The sequence below is a fragment of the Rhinatrema bivittatum genome, chromosome 7 (assembly GCF_901001135.1).
Source record: "Rhinatrema bivittatum chromosome 7, aRhiBiv1.1, whole genome shotgun sequence".
NCBI lineage: Eukaryota > Metazoa > Chordata > Amphibia > Gymnophiona > Rhinatrematidae > Rhinatrema > Rhinatrema bivittatum.
This window is the reverse complement of record NC_042621.1, coordinates 101750186-101763150: the sequence shown is the minus strand read 5'-3', so window position 1 is coordinate 101763150 and position 12965 is coordinate 101750186. Positions and strand designations below refer to the sequence as shown.

At 43.5% G+C, this 12965-nt stretch overlaps 1 protein-coding gene across 2 annotated transcripts in view; it reads right to left on the bottom strand.

Annotated features, from left to right (window-relative positions):
* Positions 1 to 10079, bottom strand: part of EDC4 (enhancer of mRNA decapping 4) — a 324468-nt gene extending 314389 nt beyond the window's left edge. Inside the window, exon 1 of one of the 2 annotated variants that reach the window (XM_029608825.1) lies at positions 9635 to 10079. In XM_029608825.1, the coding sequence (XP_029464685.1) occupies positions 9635 to 9716 (82 nt within the window). In that variant the 5' untranslated portion in view covers positions 9717 to 10079. The remainder of the gene's footprint in view (positions 1 to 9634) is intronic. The other variant, XM_029608824.1, reaches the window with a different exon arrangement.
* Positions 10080 to 12965: the final 2886 nt, after the last annotated feature.

Sequence of the window (12965 nt, the reverse complement as noted above, 5' to 3'; positions counted from 1 at the left end):
TAATATTCTCATTAGAAAGTTTTGAAAATATGAAAATAGATGTGTCAGTGACTGAAATTAGATTTCTCAATAGTTACCATTTAGGTGTCATCTCCATTTTTCACTCATCCATCATTATAAACCTTTTCAAGTTTGGGAGTCTGCAGGCCTCTAAATGGTGTCGTAAATATTGGGATAATGGTCAAATTCTGTCCTTCAAGGAACTTTGACAGGAATCTTATCTCAATTCAAAGCATTTTTTTTTTACATATTGACAAGTCAAACATTAGGTTACCTCTTTACATAGAAACATAGAAATGACGGCAGAAGACGACCAAATGGCCCATCTAGTCTGCCCAGCAAGCTACGCACTTTATCCATTTTTTTCCCCCTTTTTTTCTCTCTCCCACCTGTTACTATTGGCTTCCAGTACCCTCCAGCCCTAATTCCCCTCCACCCCACCACCAATTTAGAGAGCAGCGCCGTATCTGCATCCAAGTGAACGTCCAGCTCAATTAGGGGTAGCAACTGCTGTAACAAGTAGGCCACACCCTTACCCCATACTCTTACCCACCCCTGTTTTTTTGTTTTATGGGGGGTTTTTTGGAGATAGCAGCCCTCCATCCTTCCGCTCCGTGAAGGTGGAACACCAACTACTGGCCACTGGCATCCCGCTCTGTGAATGCCTCTGTGGCAACTGCCGCTCCGTGCAGTGTTTGAATGCCTCTGTGGCAACTGCCGCTCCATGCAGTGATTGAATGCCTCTGTGGCAACTGCCGCTCTGTGCAGTGTTTTGCTGCCTCCTCTTTATTCACGCCCTCTAGACTTGATGGATCCACAGTGTTTATCCCACGCCCCTTTGAAGTCGTTCACAGTTTTAGACTTTACCACTTCCTCCTTTAAAGAGAGAACAGCTAATATTCCTAAACAACAGCTTAATGACAGAGCTATTTAGTGTTATGGATCCAATAAGTCATTAAATAACTATATTTTACAATAGTCTACCTCAGTTAGAAACAAATCTATGGAAACCTTATTATTAAAATAGAAGAAGGAAGTAGATACACAAACAAGTCCCTTACAATTTGTAAACTGCTTTAAATGGATTAGATCCATTACGGATATTTTTGTTCGTGAAACCCGATTTGAGTTCTTGAGACCATATTATATTTCTCAAGCAGATGCAATAGTTATGTAATTTCACTTTTTGCCACTTATAGGAAATGTAATACAGCTCCAGGATTGCTAGGACATCAGTTTAGATCATGCAAACTATTAGGCCCCTTTGGAATAAGGTGACAAGACGTGTCATTAAGATGTGTGTGGCTCATGGATAAAATTGATAATTCTCAGGGACACAGTTCAAAATAAGATATAAATTCTGGGCTACAAAATCCTATTAGCAAAAAAGTCTATTCTTCAAAATTGGCGGTGGGCTTAATGCCAGACATTTTCTGTGAAAAACTTTTTTTTTTTTAAAAATGGTACTGAAGTGCTATTTGGGGCCTGAAAACTGAAGATACCAAGAGATATCACTAAAGAAAAAAAAATAGTTATGGTGCTGATACTCAGATGAAAAAAAAGTGAGAGGCTCATAAGACAACATATGGTACTAGGAGAAATGCCCTCTGTGTAGCTGAGTGTCAGGTATTCTTTGATATCATTTAAGAGGCTATCGTTCAATCTCCAGTAGGTTTTCCCAGCTGACTTAGAGGAAAGCTTGATTCCTAACCAAATTGGGGAATGGTTAGACCAGGTAATGAGGCCAATATTTTCGTGAGTATATTTGATACATTTAGTGAAACTGATATATATATTTTCTTTAAAATATTTTTATCAAAGCGATAATCCTACAAGATACACCTTACTGCTGTTTGAAGAAGTTGTACCAGCAAGCCCCTGAGGCAGTGTGAGTGAAACATGAATTGTAGGGTTATACCAAACTGGGGGAGTATCTTTCTTATTTAAAAGAAATTTTTAAAAATAAACAAAAAAAATATTGAAAGTATTTACTTGGACCTATGATTAAAGTGCACCCAAAGCAGTGAAAAAACTGAAAGCTTAAAATTTAGCTTCAGTATCCGCGGGGTAGTATGACTGTCTCTAACAAAAGTTATTTTTGAATTTGGTTGTTCTTTAAAATATTTTGTTTTGCGTGAAAGTACTATACTGATGTCTGTTTTTCATTGTGATATTTTGTCTGTATTATTTTTTGACTTACATTGTATGGTTTAATAGGCCTATTTTACATGTTCCGTATGGGCTTAGCACTCAAAGTCACGAGTAAAAGAATTAACAATATAGTAAAACCTCCATACTAAAACACTAACTGCCAGCGCACAAACTGAAACAACCTTACTTATGAAAAAGGTAGACCCTAAAATAACAATACACCTCATATTAGGAAAACAGAACAAGCCAGGCTGCTACAGATCCCTACACAGAAACTACACGCCAGCAGAATACCTCACCTTGGTCATACATACAGAATACAGACAGACCCGCACCAAACAAATTAAATAAGGGCATACGCATATGAATTTTGTAGACAAAAACTGAACTGGAAAACACATCAGTAGAACAATGGAAAAACAGACTCACCATTCCTCATTAAAAAAAAAAAAATGTGTGTATATATATATATATATATATATATATATATATATATATATATATATATATATAGATAGAGAGAGAAATAAAATAGTAATAAAATCATACTTCATAACAGCTAGAAAATAGAACATCCAACAATTAAAAACTCATTTTAAAAAACTCATTAAAATGTTCCAAATACCAATAAACATGTCAAAAAAAGCTGACACAAACATCTAATTAAAAAAAAAAAAAAACCCAACCTGCTCTCCATACCTGAGAACTTTTGATTTCACAGTGCCCTGAGATTGTTTTGGATTAGCAAGAGGACAAGGAGGGGGGTTGTTGCTCAAACTTTCATATATGCACATACTGTCTCCTTCACTTGCTCAGTTTCATTTACACAAACACATAGGCTGTCTCTCACTCGCTCTTGCTCAGTCTTGCGATGCACGCACAGACACACACACGGGCTGTCACTTTCACATGCTCAGCATCACACAGGCTGTCTCACTCTCACACAATCACACTCACACATAATAGCTGTCTCACTCTCACATGCTCAGCCTCACAGAGGCGCACACACACGCTCAGCCTCACACAAACACACCCACGGGGAGTTTCTCATCCTCACATGCTCAGTCTCACACATACATGCTGTCTCTCACTCGTCATCAGTCTCACACACACATAGGCTCTCAGCCTCACACAGACACACACTTGCTGTCTCTCTTCTCCCAGAAGCCACAACTATCTGCAGCCTGTTTAAAAGTTACCATCTTAGATTGTAAGCTCTTTGGAACAAGGACTAATTGCACTTGAATTTGAAAAGAGTTTTGTAAGCCACATTAAGCATTAGTTGAAAAGAAAGGCTAAAATTCCCAAAATTACATTAAATATATTTAAAAAATTGATATTTCACTTACATTTAATGGGATGGGTGGGCTTGCCTAGTCCTGATTTTCCAATCTGAATCAAAAGATGAATTCCCCCCCCCCCCCCAATAATAGATTTGTTCTGTCCATTTTCTCCCTCTTTCTTGTTAAGTGCTCGCTCATGCCCTGAACCCCTTGTTCGTGCTTCAACACCTTTAACCTCCCTTGCATGCTCTCTCATCCCTAGCCCCCTTTCATCCCCTACAGCCCCTCTTGGTCACTTGCTCAACTACCAGTCACCATTACTCACAACACCCCACCAGCTTCCCTTCCTCACTCTCACTCCCCCTACTCTTTCCCCCTTCCATAATTTTTCCCTTTGAACAGAGGCCAGAATGAGCACTTTTTGGCCCACCCTTCTAATCCTCCCTTTGCGATCCTCCACTCGTCAGGAAAAAAACAAAAGCAGCAATTCTTACATACGATTGTTTGCTTCCTCCTAAGTTGGCTCAATACGAACTCTGACCTGTGTGAACCTAACAGGTCCCACAAGACTGCAGGTCCTCACACAGCTCAAATGTAAGTCAGACAATAGAGGAAGAAGCAAACAGCTGCAGGTAACAAGTGCTGCTGCTTTTTTCCTCCTTCCAGCAGGTAGGCAGATGGTGCTGGGCAGTGGGGGGTGATTAAAGAGGGGGCGGCCTGGCAACTGTGAAGGATCGCAATAGGGAGGGTAGAGAGTGGCTGTCACAGCAGGGACTCATTCACTTTGGGGCCGATACAATAAAGTCGCGTAGAAAGCGGGCGCTGAACAGTCAGCGCCTGCTCTCTTAATGCGCCACGCAATATTTAAATTAAGGGGTCACGTTAGGAAGGAATTTATCAGTATCTGTTTTCCATGTCAACAGACAGCCACAAAAACCAACGCCGATAAACCCAGTGTCTGTTTTCTTTGCCGGTGGACGGCAGTAAAGAAAATTGATGCCGGGTTTATCGGTGGTTTTCATGATGGGTTAGACTTTTTTTTTGGTTTTTTACTTTTGTTTCTTTTATTTTTTATCCTACTTAATATCACAGTTTTTTCTGCTTTTCTGTACTTTTTTTTATGCACAGAGCTATTAATGCATGCTCCTGGCAGGTGTTAATAGATGAGTTAAATGTGTGTCCGAGACGCACATTTTTTTTTCCAATCGGGAGTGAATGCCTAATAGCCTCATTCACATGCAATTGCACGTGATGAGGGCTATTAGATTCCCTCCGCGTTGGGCGCACGTTGAATATGCGCTATTCCCCTTATTGCATTAGGGGATTGATTAGCACATATTCTACCCACATCAGACTGCAGGTTAACAGTGCGCTCGGCTGAGTTCACTGTATTGCATCGGCCCCTTTCTTGGGACCAAGGGGGCTGACGTTGTGCCTCTTCAAATCTGGCTTGCACTGCTCCTTCTCTTGTTCCCGCGCAGGTCCACCTCACTTCCTCTTACGGGCCATGCAGATAAGGAGGTCATACCACCCACATGGCTCCCCACTCCCAAGTGTTCTTTCCAGATGGCCACTTAGTGCTGCAATCAGCTCTGCTGGAGCAGTGGAGGGGGAGGAAAGATTAGTCAACTCAGCAGGAGACCAGGGAGCTCTGTGTGCTTTAGTGGTGTGCAGTGACACACTGGTTGAGAATAGCTGGTAGAGATGGGCAGACTAGCTATGCCATATGGCTTTTTTTTTAATCTTTATTTAAAAATAAAAATAGAAAATTTAAAAATTACTTAAATTACTTATCTGTGTTGATTTCAATCACTGATTTAACCCTGTATTTTAATATTTTGGCAACTCAACTAAGCTCTAATCTTTCAATAAATCTCCTACCATTAAAATTTAGAACATTACATACAAATGAGCAAGCTTTTTAAATACATCCATAAGGCAAACATACCCCAGTATCTGATTACAACCTAACATGTTTTTGCCTGTCTACTTCAGATCTTGAGACAATTAAGTTAATGTACAAAAGAATTTGCAAGTTTGTGCTCATTACTAAGTTCAATGGAAGGAACTGGAGAAATAACAGTGGCACAAGCTAGCATATTAGGTTTATTGAGTTGATATGCTACCCTTGAGTTCAAGAATATTTTATTTCCTGGACCTTCATTCTTTGAGGTTATGTGAGAATCAATGAATTCTGAGAGTTGTTTATGCTAATCCTTCTTGAAAGAAATCTCCATTTCATCTACAAAAATGCTCAACTTCCAGTGCAGCATAACTAAGTAATTTAATGAATTATCTGAATGTCTATTTACATAATTGCTATGATGCAACTATCATTGTTTTTTACCATGATCCACCCTACCACTGCTCAGTCCCACTGTAAAACAAAAGGTTTAATCTTATTCCTTGGGTTGCGGCCTAACAAAAGGAAGTATGTGAAGATGTAATTTATTTATTTAAAATGTTTTATATACCATCATTCCATGTGAGAATCAGTAGTTCATAAAGGTTTACAGCTAAAACATTCATAATTATAATGAATGTTACACATTGAAATCGTTGGTTCAGTGTGCTGCAGCAGTCAAAAAAGCAAACAGAACGTTGGGAATTATTAGAAAAGGAATGGTGAATAAAACGGAAAATATCATAATGCCTCTGTATCGCTCCATGGTGAGACCGCACCTTGAATACTGTGTACAATTCTGGTCACCGCATCGCAAAAAAGATATAATTGCGATGGAGAAGGTACAGAGAAGGGGGACCAAAATGATAAGGGGAATGGAACAGCTCCCCTATGAGGAAAGGCTAAAGAGGTTAGGACTTTTCAGCTTGGAGAAGAGAAGGCTGAGGGGGGATATGATAAAGATGTTTAAAATCATGAGAGGTCTAGAACGGGTAGATGTGAATTGGTTATTTACTCTTTCGGATAATAGAAAGACTAGGGGGGCACTCCATGAAGTTAGCATGGGGCACACTTAAAACTAATCGGAGAAAGTTCTTTTTTACTCAACGCCAGTGTTGCCAACCTCGCTTATTTACCGCGAGATTGGGCTTCTTTTTGTAGTCATTCGCGGGGTTTTTTTCCAATTCGCGGGTTGCTTTTAATTGGGCTATTTTTTCTTCCAGTCACCTTTTTTTGGGCTTGTTGGGCAGGACTTGGCCTCTGAATCATGTGACAGTGATTGGCTGCTGCTGCGATGAAGCCTATCCATAGCAGGCGCACCCTATCCCTATATTGCAGCAGTAAGCCAATCAGAGCACAGCTGCAGTGAAAACCTTGACTCACACACAGGAGCACATTTTGTGGGCAGGCCCAGCACGGCATCACACGTGGGCAGACCTGGAACCAGAAGGCCAGCAGCAGGGCATTGCAGCACAGCAGCAAAGGAATCTTCCGATTCTGCAGCTACAGCCAGGTATCAGGAGGGGAGGAATTAGTATGTTGGGAGGGGGGAATGAAAATGTGGGGGCCAGAGATGTGCTCTGAGGGGGTAGGGAGGTGGGAATTAGTGTGTAGAGGCCAGGGCTGTGCTCGGAGGGGGTAATGAGAGTGTGGGGGCCAGAGATGTGCTCAGAGGGGGGAATCAGTGTGTGGGGGGCCAGGGATGTGCTTGGAGGAGGGAATGTGCATGAGGGAATTGAAGACGCGTTTATAGGGGGTGGGAGAGGGGAATGAGTGTGTGCCAGGGATGTGCTTGGAGGGGGGTGGGGAGAAGAGAATGAGCATGAGGGAATTTGCTGTACCAGCTTCTTGCCAGGTAGAAATATGCTGAAGCAATTTAATGAAAATATGTATCGTGACAATGCTGACAATATAGAGAATGAAGAACTGGCTGTTATCACTAATTGTCAGACCTTATTTTAGTTAACTGTTACAAGCTGATATAGTAAAAGTCGTAGGAGAGCGGGCGAGTGCCCAGGCCACTCTCCTAGGCGCGCGATTCAGGAGGGTGGCCTATGCAAATTAGGGCCCGTGGAAAAAAGAGGCGCTAGGGACACTAGCGTGTCCCTAGCGCCTCTTTTTTGACAGGAGCGGCGGCTGTCAGCGAGTTTGACAGCCGACGCTCAATTGTGCCGGTGTAGGTTCTCAAACCTGCTGACAGCCATGGGTTCGGAAACCGGACGCCGGCAAAATTGAGTGTCCGGTTTTCAAGCCGTGGGCCGATTTTAAATTTTTTTTTAACTTTTGGGACCTCCAACTTGATATCTCCAAGATATAAGTCGGAGGGTGTACTCTATGCACTTTCCCGGTGCTGGCAGAAATTAATGCCTACCTTTGGGTAGGCGCTAATTTCTGAAAGTAAAATGTGCGGCTTGGCTGCACATTTTACTTACTGAATCGCGCGCGAATACCTAATAGGGCCATCAACATGCATTTGCATGTTATGGGCACTATTAGTTTCGGGGGGGGGGGGGGGGGGGGGGGGGGGAGGTTGGATGTGTGTTTTTGACACACTATTACCCCTTACTGAATAAGGGATAAAGCTAGTGCGTCAAACACGCGTCCAAATATACTGTATTGGCCTGTGAGAGCTACAACAATTTATTACAATAAAGTCAGCTGTTTTATGTGCATTACAAAAGTATTTCAAGCGTTAAATGCTATAAAAAAATCAAAAAAGTTTCAATTTCACATATTTTGGGCTTTTTTTTGGGCTTGTTTTTTTGGAAAAAAGTGCTTGTTCTTTCATGAAAACCTGGCAACCCTGTTCAACGCACAATTAAACTCTGGAATTTGTTGCCAGAGGATGTGGTTAGTGCAGTTAGTATAGCTGTGTTTAAAAAAGGATTGGATAAGTTCTTGGAGGAGAAGTCCATTACCTGCTATTAAGTTCACTTAGAGAATAGCCACTGCCATTAGCAATGGTAACATGGAATAGACTTAGTTTTTGGGTACTTGCCAGGTTCTTATGGCCTGGATTGGCCACTGTTGGAAACAGGATGCTGGGCTTGATGGACCCTTGGTCTGACCCAGTATGGCATTTTCTTATGTTCTTAAGGTGGACAACCATTCATTATAAGAAATGTTGAGGTCATACATCATAAAAACATATATAGAAACATAGAAATGACAGCAGAAGACGACCTGGCTTGTCCATCCAGTCTGCCCAGCAAGCTTTCACACTTTTTTTTTTCATACTTTTCTGTTACTCTTGTCCCTTTAAATAAGTTTTTTGGTTCTATTTCCCTTCCACCCCCGCCATCGTAGATAGCAGTGCTGGAACTGCATCTAAGTGAAGTATCTAGCTAATTGGTTTGGGGTAATAACCGCTATAATAAGCAAGCTACTACCATGCTTGTTTTACCCAGACCAGACTATGTAATTCAGACCTTGTTGGTAGTTGTCTGAATATAAATCATCTTTTCTTCATTCCCCCTGCCGTTGAAGCAGTGAGCTGCATTGGATATGTATTCTAAGTGAAGTATTAGGCTTGATTCGGGATAGTAACCGCCATAACAAGCAAGCTACACCCATGCCTGTTTTACCCAGACTATGTAATTCAGACTTTGTTGGTAGTTGTCTAAATATAAAGTCTTTTCTTCATTCCCCCTGATGTTGAATCAGACATCATCAGTTGGAATCACTTAGAAGTTCTTATAAGAGCTCTTTGTATAAACCTTATATTGATCAAATAAGATATAACTATGTGCAAAGAATCAGCTTTGCTTTTGGAGAAACACAGCCTCTTACTTGGCTAAATATACAAGGGAAAAATTGCCTCCTGATTTTCTGCTGCCTTCTTACATTAGTACCACTCCCATGGACACAAAAAAAAAAAAAAAAAAAAAACTCTCCTAGAATACAGAAAGGACACTAGGACGGAAGAGAAAGTTAACATTGCAAGTCAGAGCACATAAACGGAAGGAGAGAAGCAGAGGAAAGCTTGAACAGCTAGGCTGCATGACAAAAAGGAGAGCAAGAGAATATAAGCTAAGGAAAACACTTTTCTGTCATTATTTTGTACTTTTTTTCCTCTTTTAATCGCTCTATTACCTTGGCAGCACATGCCATACAAATAAATTTGAATATAAAAAGGTTCTCTTTCAGCATAAAATACGAACAGAAAGGGCACATGTCCACTGAAACTAAAACAGGGGGAAAGAGAAATAAATTGCTGCCGTCACGGCTCTCCAACTCCCGCTCCTTCCCACTTCTGAGCCATCACCGTCAGAATCATCCTTCCCACTCCCTGCCTCACCGTTTGGTCCTGGGCGGTCCAGTTTCAGGATGTCCCGCAGATGTTGCGTGGCGTCGACGTCGATACTAGGAGCCGAATCCATAGAGACAGAGAAAGCCTAAAATTCGGGACCCCGGCCTCACCGCCCGCGTTCTGCCGGCTCCGCGCCCCAGGCCGACCCTTCGCCGTGGAAACAGCACCAACCGCTTCAACTTCCGGCGAGCGAACGCCTCTGCCTTCCCCACTACAACACGGCGCAGAAGAAAAGTTCCGCCCTGTCCCACGAGCACAGTCGATTCAGTAGCTTAGGCGCGTTACAAATCAGCAGCCCCAGGCTCCGCCACCTTTTTCACCCGATTCCGAGCTAGAGTCCTGCACATTTGCCACGGGTTCGCTCTGTTAGAGCATTTCTTTCCTGCACCCTGCGCAGGCGCCAACACCAACCGGAAGTTTTCGATCGTTTCCTGTGCACATGACGTTGATCAGGAACCGAGTAATAAACGTATTCTTCAGGTACTACTTGAGAAAATTGTTGTCAATACCTGAAGCGGTGTGAGTATTTCTCAAGCATAAAACTAGGTGCTGTGCTGCCCACTAAGCATGCGCACAGTAATACGCTTCTTTTGTAAGTGCAAACTGGCGCAGCCTGTTGCTGATTAGCAATGGCTTTGTGTATATATATATATATATACTGCAGGAAACGCGTGCTGGTAGTTGAGCTGCAACTAGAGAGAGCGGGAGAATTTCATCACAGAGCAACTTCGTATGAATAGAAAAACACTTAACAATAACATTAGACACTGAGGAGAGTTAACTTAAATCTGTGCAGGTTGTTGAATCTTAGAATTCATTATAGAAACATAGAAATGACGGCAGAAGACGACCAAACGGTCCATACAGTCTGCCCAGCAAGCTTCGCTGTTTTTGTTTTTTTTCTCATACTTAGTTTCTCTTGGCTCTTAGTAACCTTTTGGTTCTATTTCCCTTCCACCCCCACCAATAATGTAGAGAGCAGTGTTGGAACTGCATCTAAGTAAAATATCTAGCTTAATTAGGGGTAGTAACCGCCGCACTATGAATGTGTGTGAGTAATGTGGGATGATGGGTTGGGATTTTGAGGTAAATATTGCTTGGGGTGATGTTGTGAAGATTTAAGTATTGAGTCCTTGGGAATTTTTTGTTTAAAATAAAGAAAGATGGTAATCTTACATATGTCACTATTTGTGGTTTGGTATTTATAATTTTGTGATATATTAAGTAGCCAAAATAGTTGTTTCTATTTAGTAAGGCAGCACTTACTACGTGACAATTTCGGCAGGCCTGCACTGCTTCAGTGAAAGGAATGCCCCTGCCAAAAGTAGTGTTAAGGCTGGCCTGGGGCCATTTCCACGGGGGCAGAAGAAGGAGATTGCTACTGCCTACTAGGGCAAGGAAGAAATAAGTGAAAGAGAGCATGTGTATGGAAAAGTGAGCATATATGTGGGAGAGAAAGCATGTGCGCTTGCATGAGACAGAGCATTTGGATGGGAGAGAGAACATGTATGTGTTAGGGTTTGTGGACCCTTGGCCCAAGGTGGTGTTGGCGCAACCTGTTGAGGGTGAGCTTTACAGGTCCCCACCCACAGGAGGCAAGGTCAGACAGGAAGCAGAGGCAGAGAGGAGCTTCGTCAGTATCAGCTCACTTTCTCCGCTGGCCGGCTGGTCTTAAGCGGGCCTCTGCATGGCTGGTCCCAGCAGAGCTGCCAGAGGATGGCAATGTTAGGTCTTGGGCCCAAGATGGGCAATGCAAGAGGCAACAAGACAAAGGAGAGGAGAGGTCAGGTCCAGTCCAAGATCAGAGGCAGGCAGCAACAGGCAAAGGTCAGGTCCAATCAGTGGTCAAAGGCAAGCTGCAGCATACAGAGGTGAGGTCCGGACGGGAGCCCAAGGGGGGACCTAGAGGAGCCGGAGACGAGCATCCGACAGCTGTCACCCAGAAGTGGAGAGAAGGCAGCAGAAGCTGGGAGGCTGAAGCAGAGACTTCTAAAAGTAGGAACCTCTGAAGCAGGAAATGCTGAGCAGGAACCTCCAAAGCAGGGCCGCTGAAACAGGAACTCCTGAAGCAGGATGCAAGGAACTCATTGCCAAGTCAGTTTGCTGGAGTTAGAGATGGTCCTTTTATAGGCCACAGGGCTAGACGTCATCACAATGAGCCCAACCCTGATTTCCTGTCGCTGGTCCTTTAAAAGGAGCCAAAGCGGTGCACGCACTTAAGGAGGGCCTGGATGGGAGCAGCGGTATCTTGACCGCCACAGGGTCAGCGTGAGGCCCGGACCAGAGACTGAGTGCAGAGGCAGCAGCTGGCTGCTGCGAGGGTGCCGGAGAGAGCGACAGGTGGCTGGTGCCAGCCCGTGGCCGGCGAGCGTAACAGTACCCCCTCTTCTAGGCCCCCTTACAGGAGGTGTAGGCTTTTGTGGATGTGAGGCGTGGAATTCTGCAATGAGGTTTTTGTCCAAAATATTAGAAGCTGGTTTCCAGCAATTCTCTTCAGGACCGAATCCCTCTCAGGCATTTAAGTACTCCCATTTGCGACCACGTTTCCTCACATACAGAACATCGTAGACTTGGTAGGTAATATCTGCCTCAGAAGAGAGTGGTTGCGGCTCGGGTGGTTTTCTTGTTGGCTAGGATAGTACCAAAGGTTTAGCAAAATGTTGCTTACCTGTAACAGGTGTTCTCACAGGACAGCAGGATGTTAGTCCTCACATAAGGGTGACATCATCAGGAAGGAGCCCAATCACAGAAAACTTCTGTCAAAGTTTCCAAAACTTTGACTGGCCCCCTACTGGGCATGCCCAGCATGGCACTAACCCTGCAGTCTTATTTGAAAGCTACAGGCAGTGCCGAAAAATAAAACAACAAAACATTATGAACCCAACAACACGGGGCAGCGGGTGGGTTTCATGAGGACTAACATCGTGCTGTCCTGTGGGAACACCTGTTACAGGTAAGCAACATTTTGCTTTCGCACAGGACAAGCAGGATGGTAGTCCTCACATATGGGTGAGTACTGAGCTGAGGATGTCCGAACATGCACCAACTGTACCCAAAGGCGTGCAACAGGCACAACAACTGGGGCAGGCAAGCAGAAGGGTGTTGGTACGTTGTTGTAAACAGGTTACTAAGGACAGACTGGCCGAAGATGGAATCTTGTCTTCCAGCTTGGTATGGAGAGAACTCCAGGTGGCAGCCCTGCAAATATCAGGAAGCGGCACCGATCATAGGTGTGCTACTGCAGTCGCCATGGCCCTCACAGAGTGTGCCTTAACAGGGTCTTGGAATGGAATGCCCGCTTGCTGATAGCAGAAGGCTA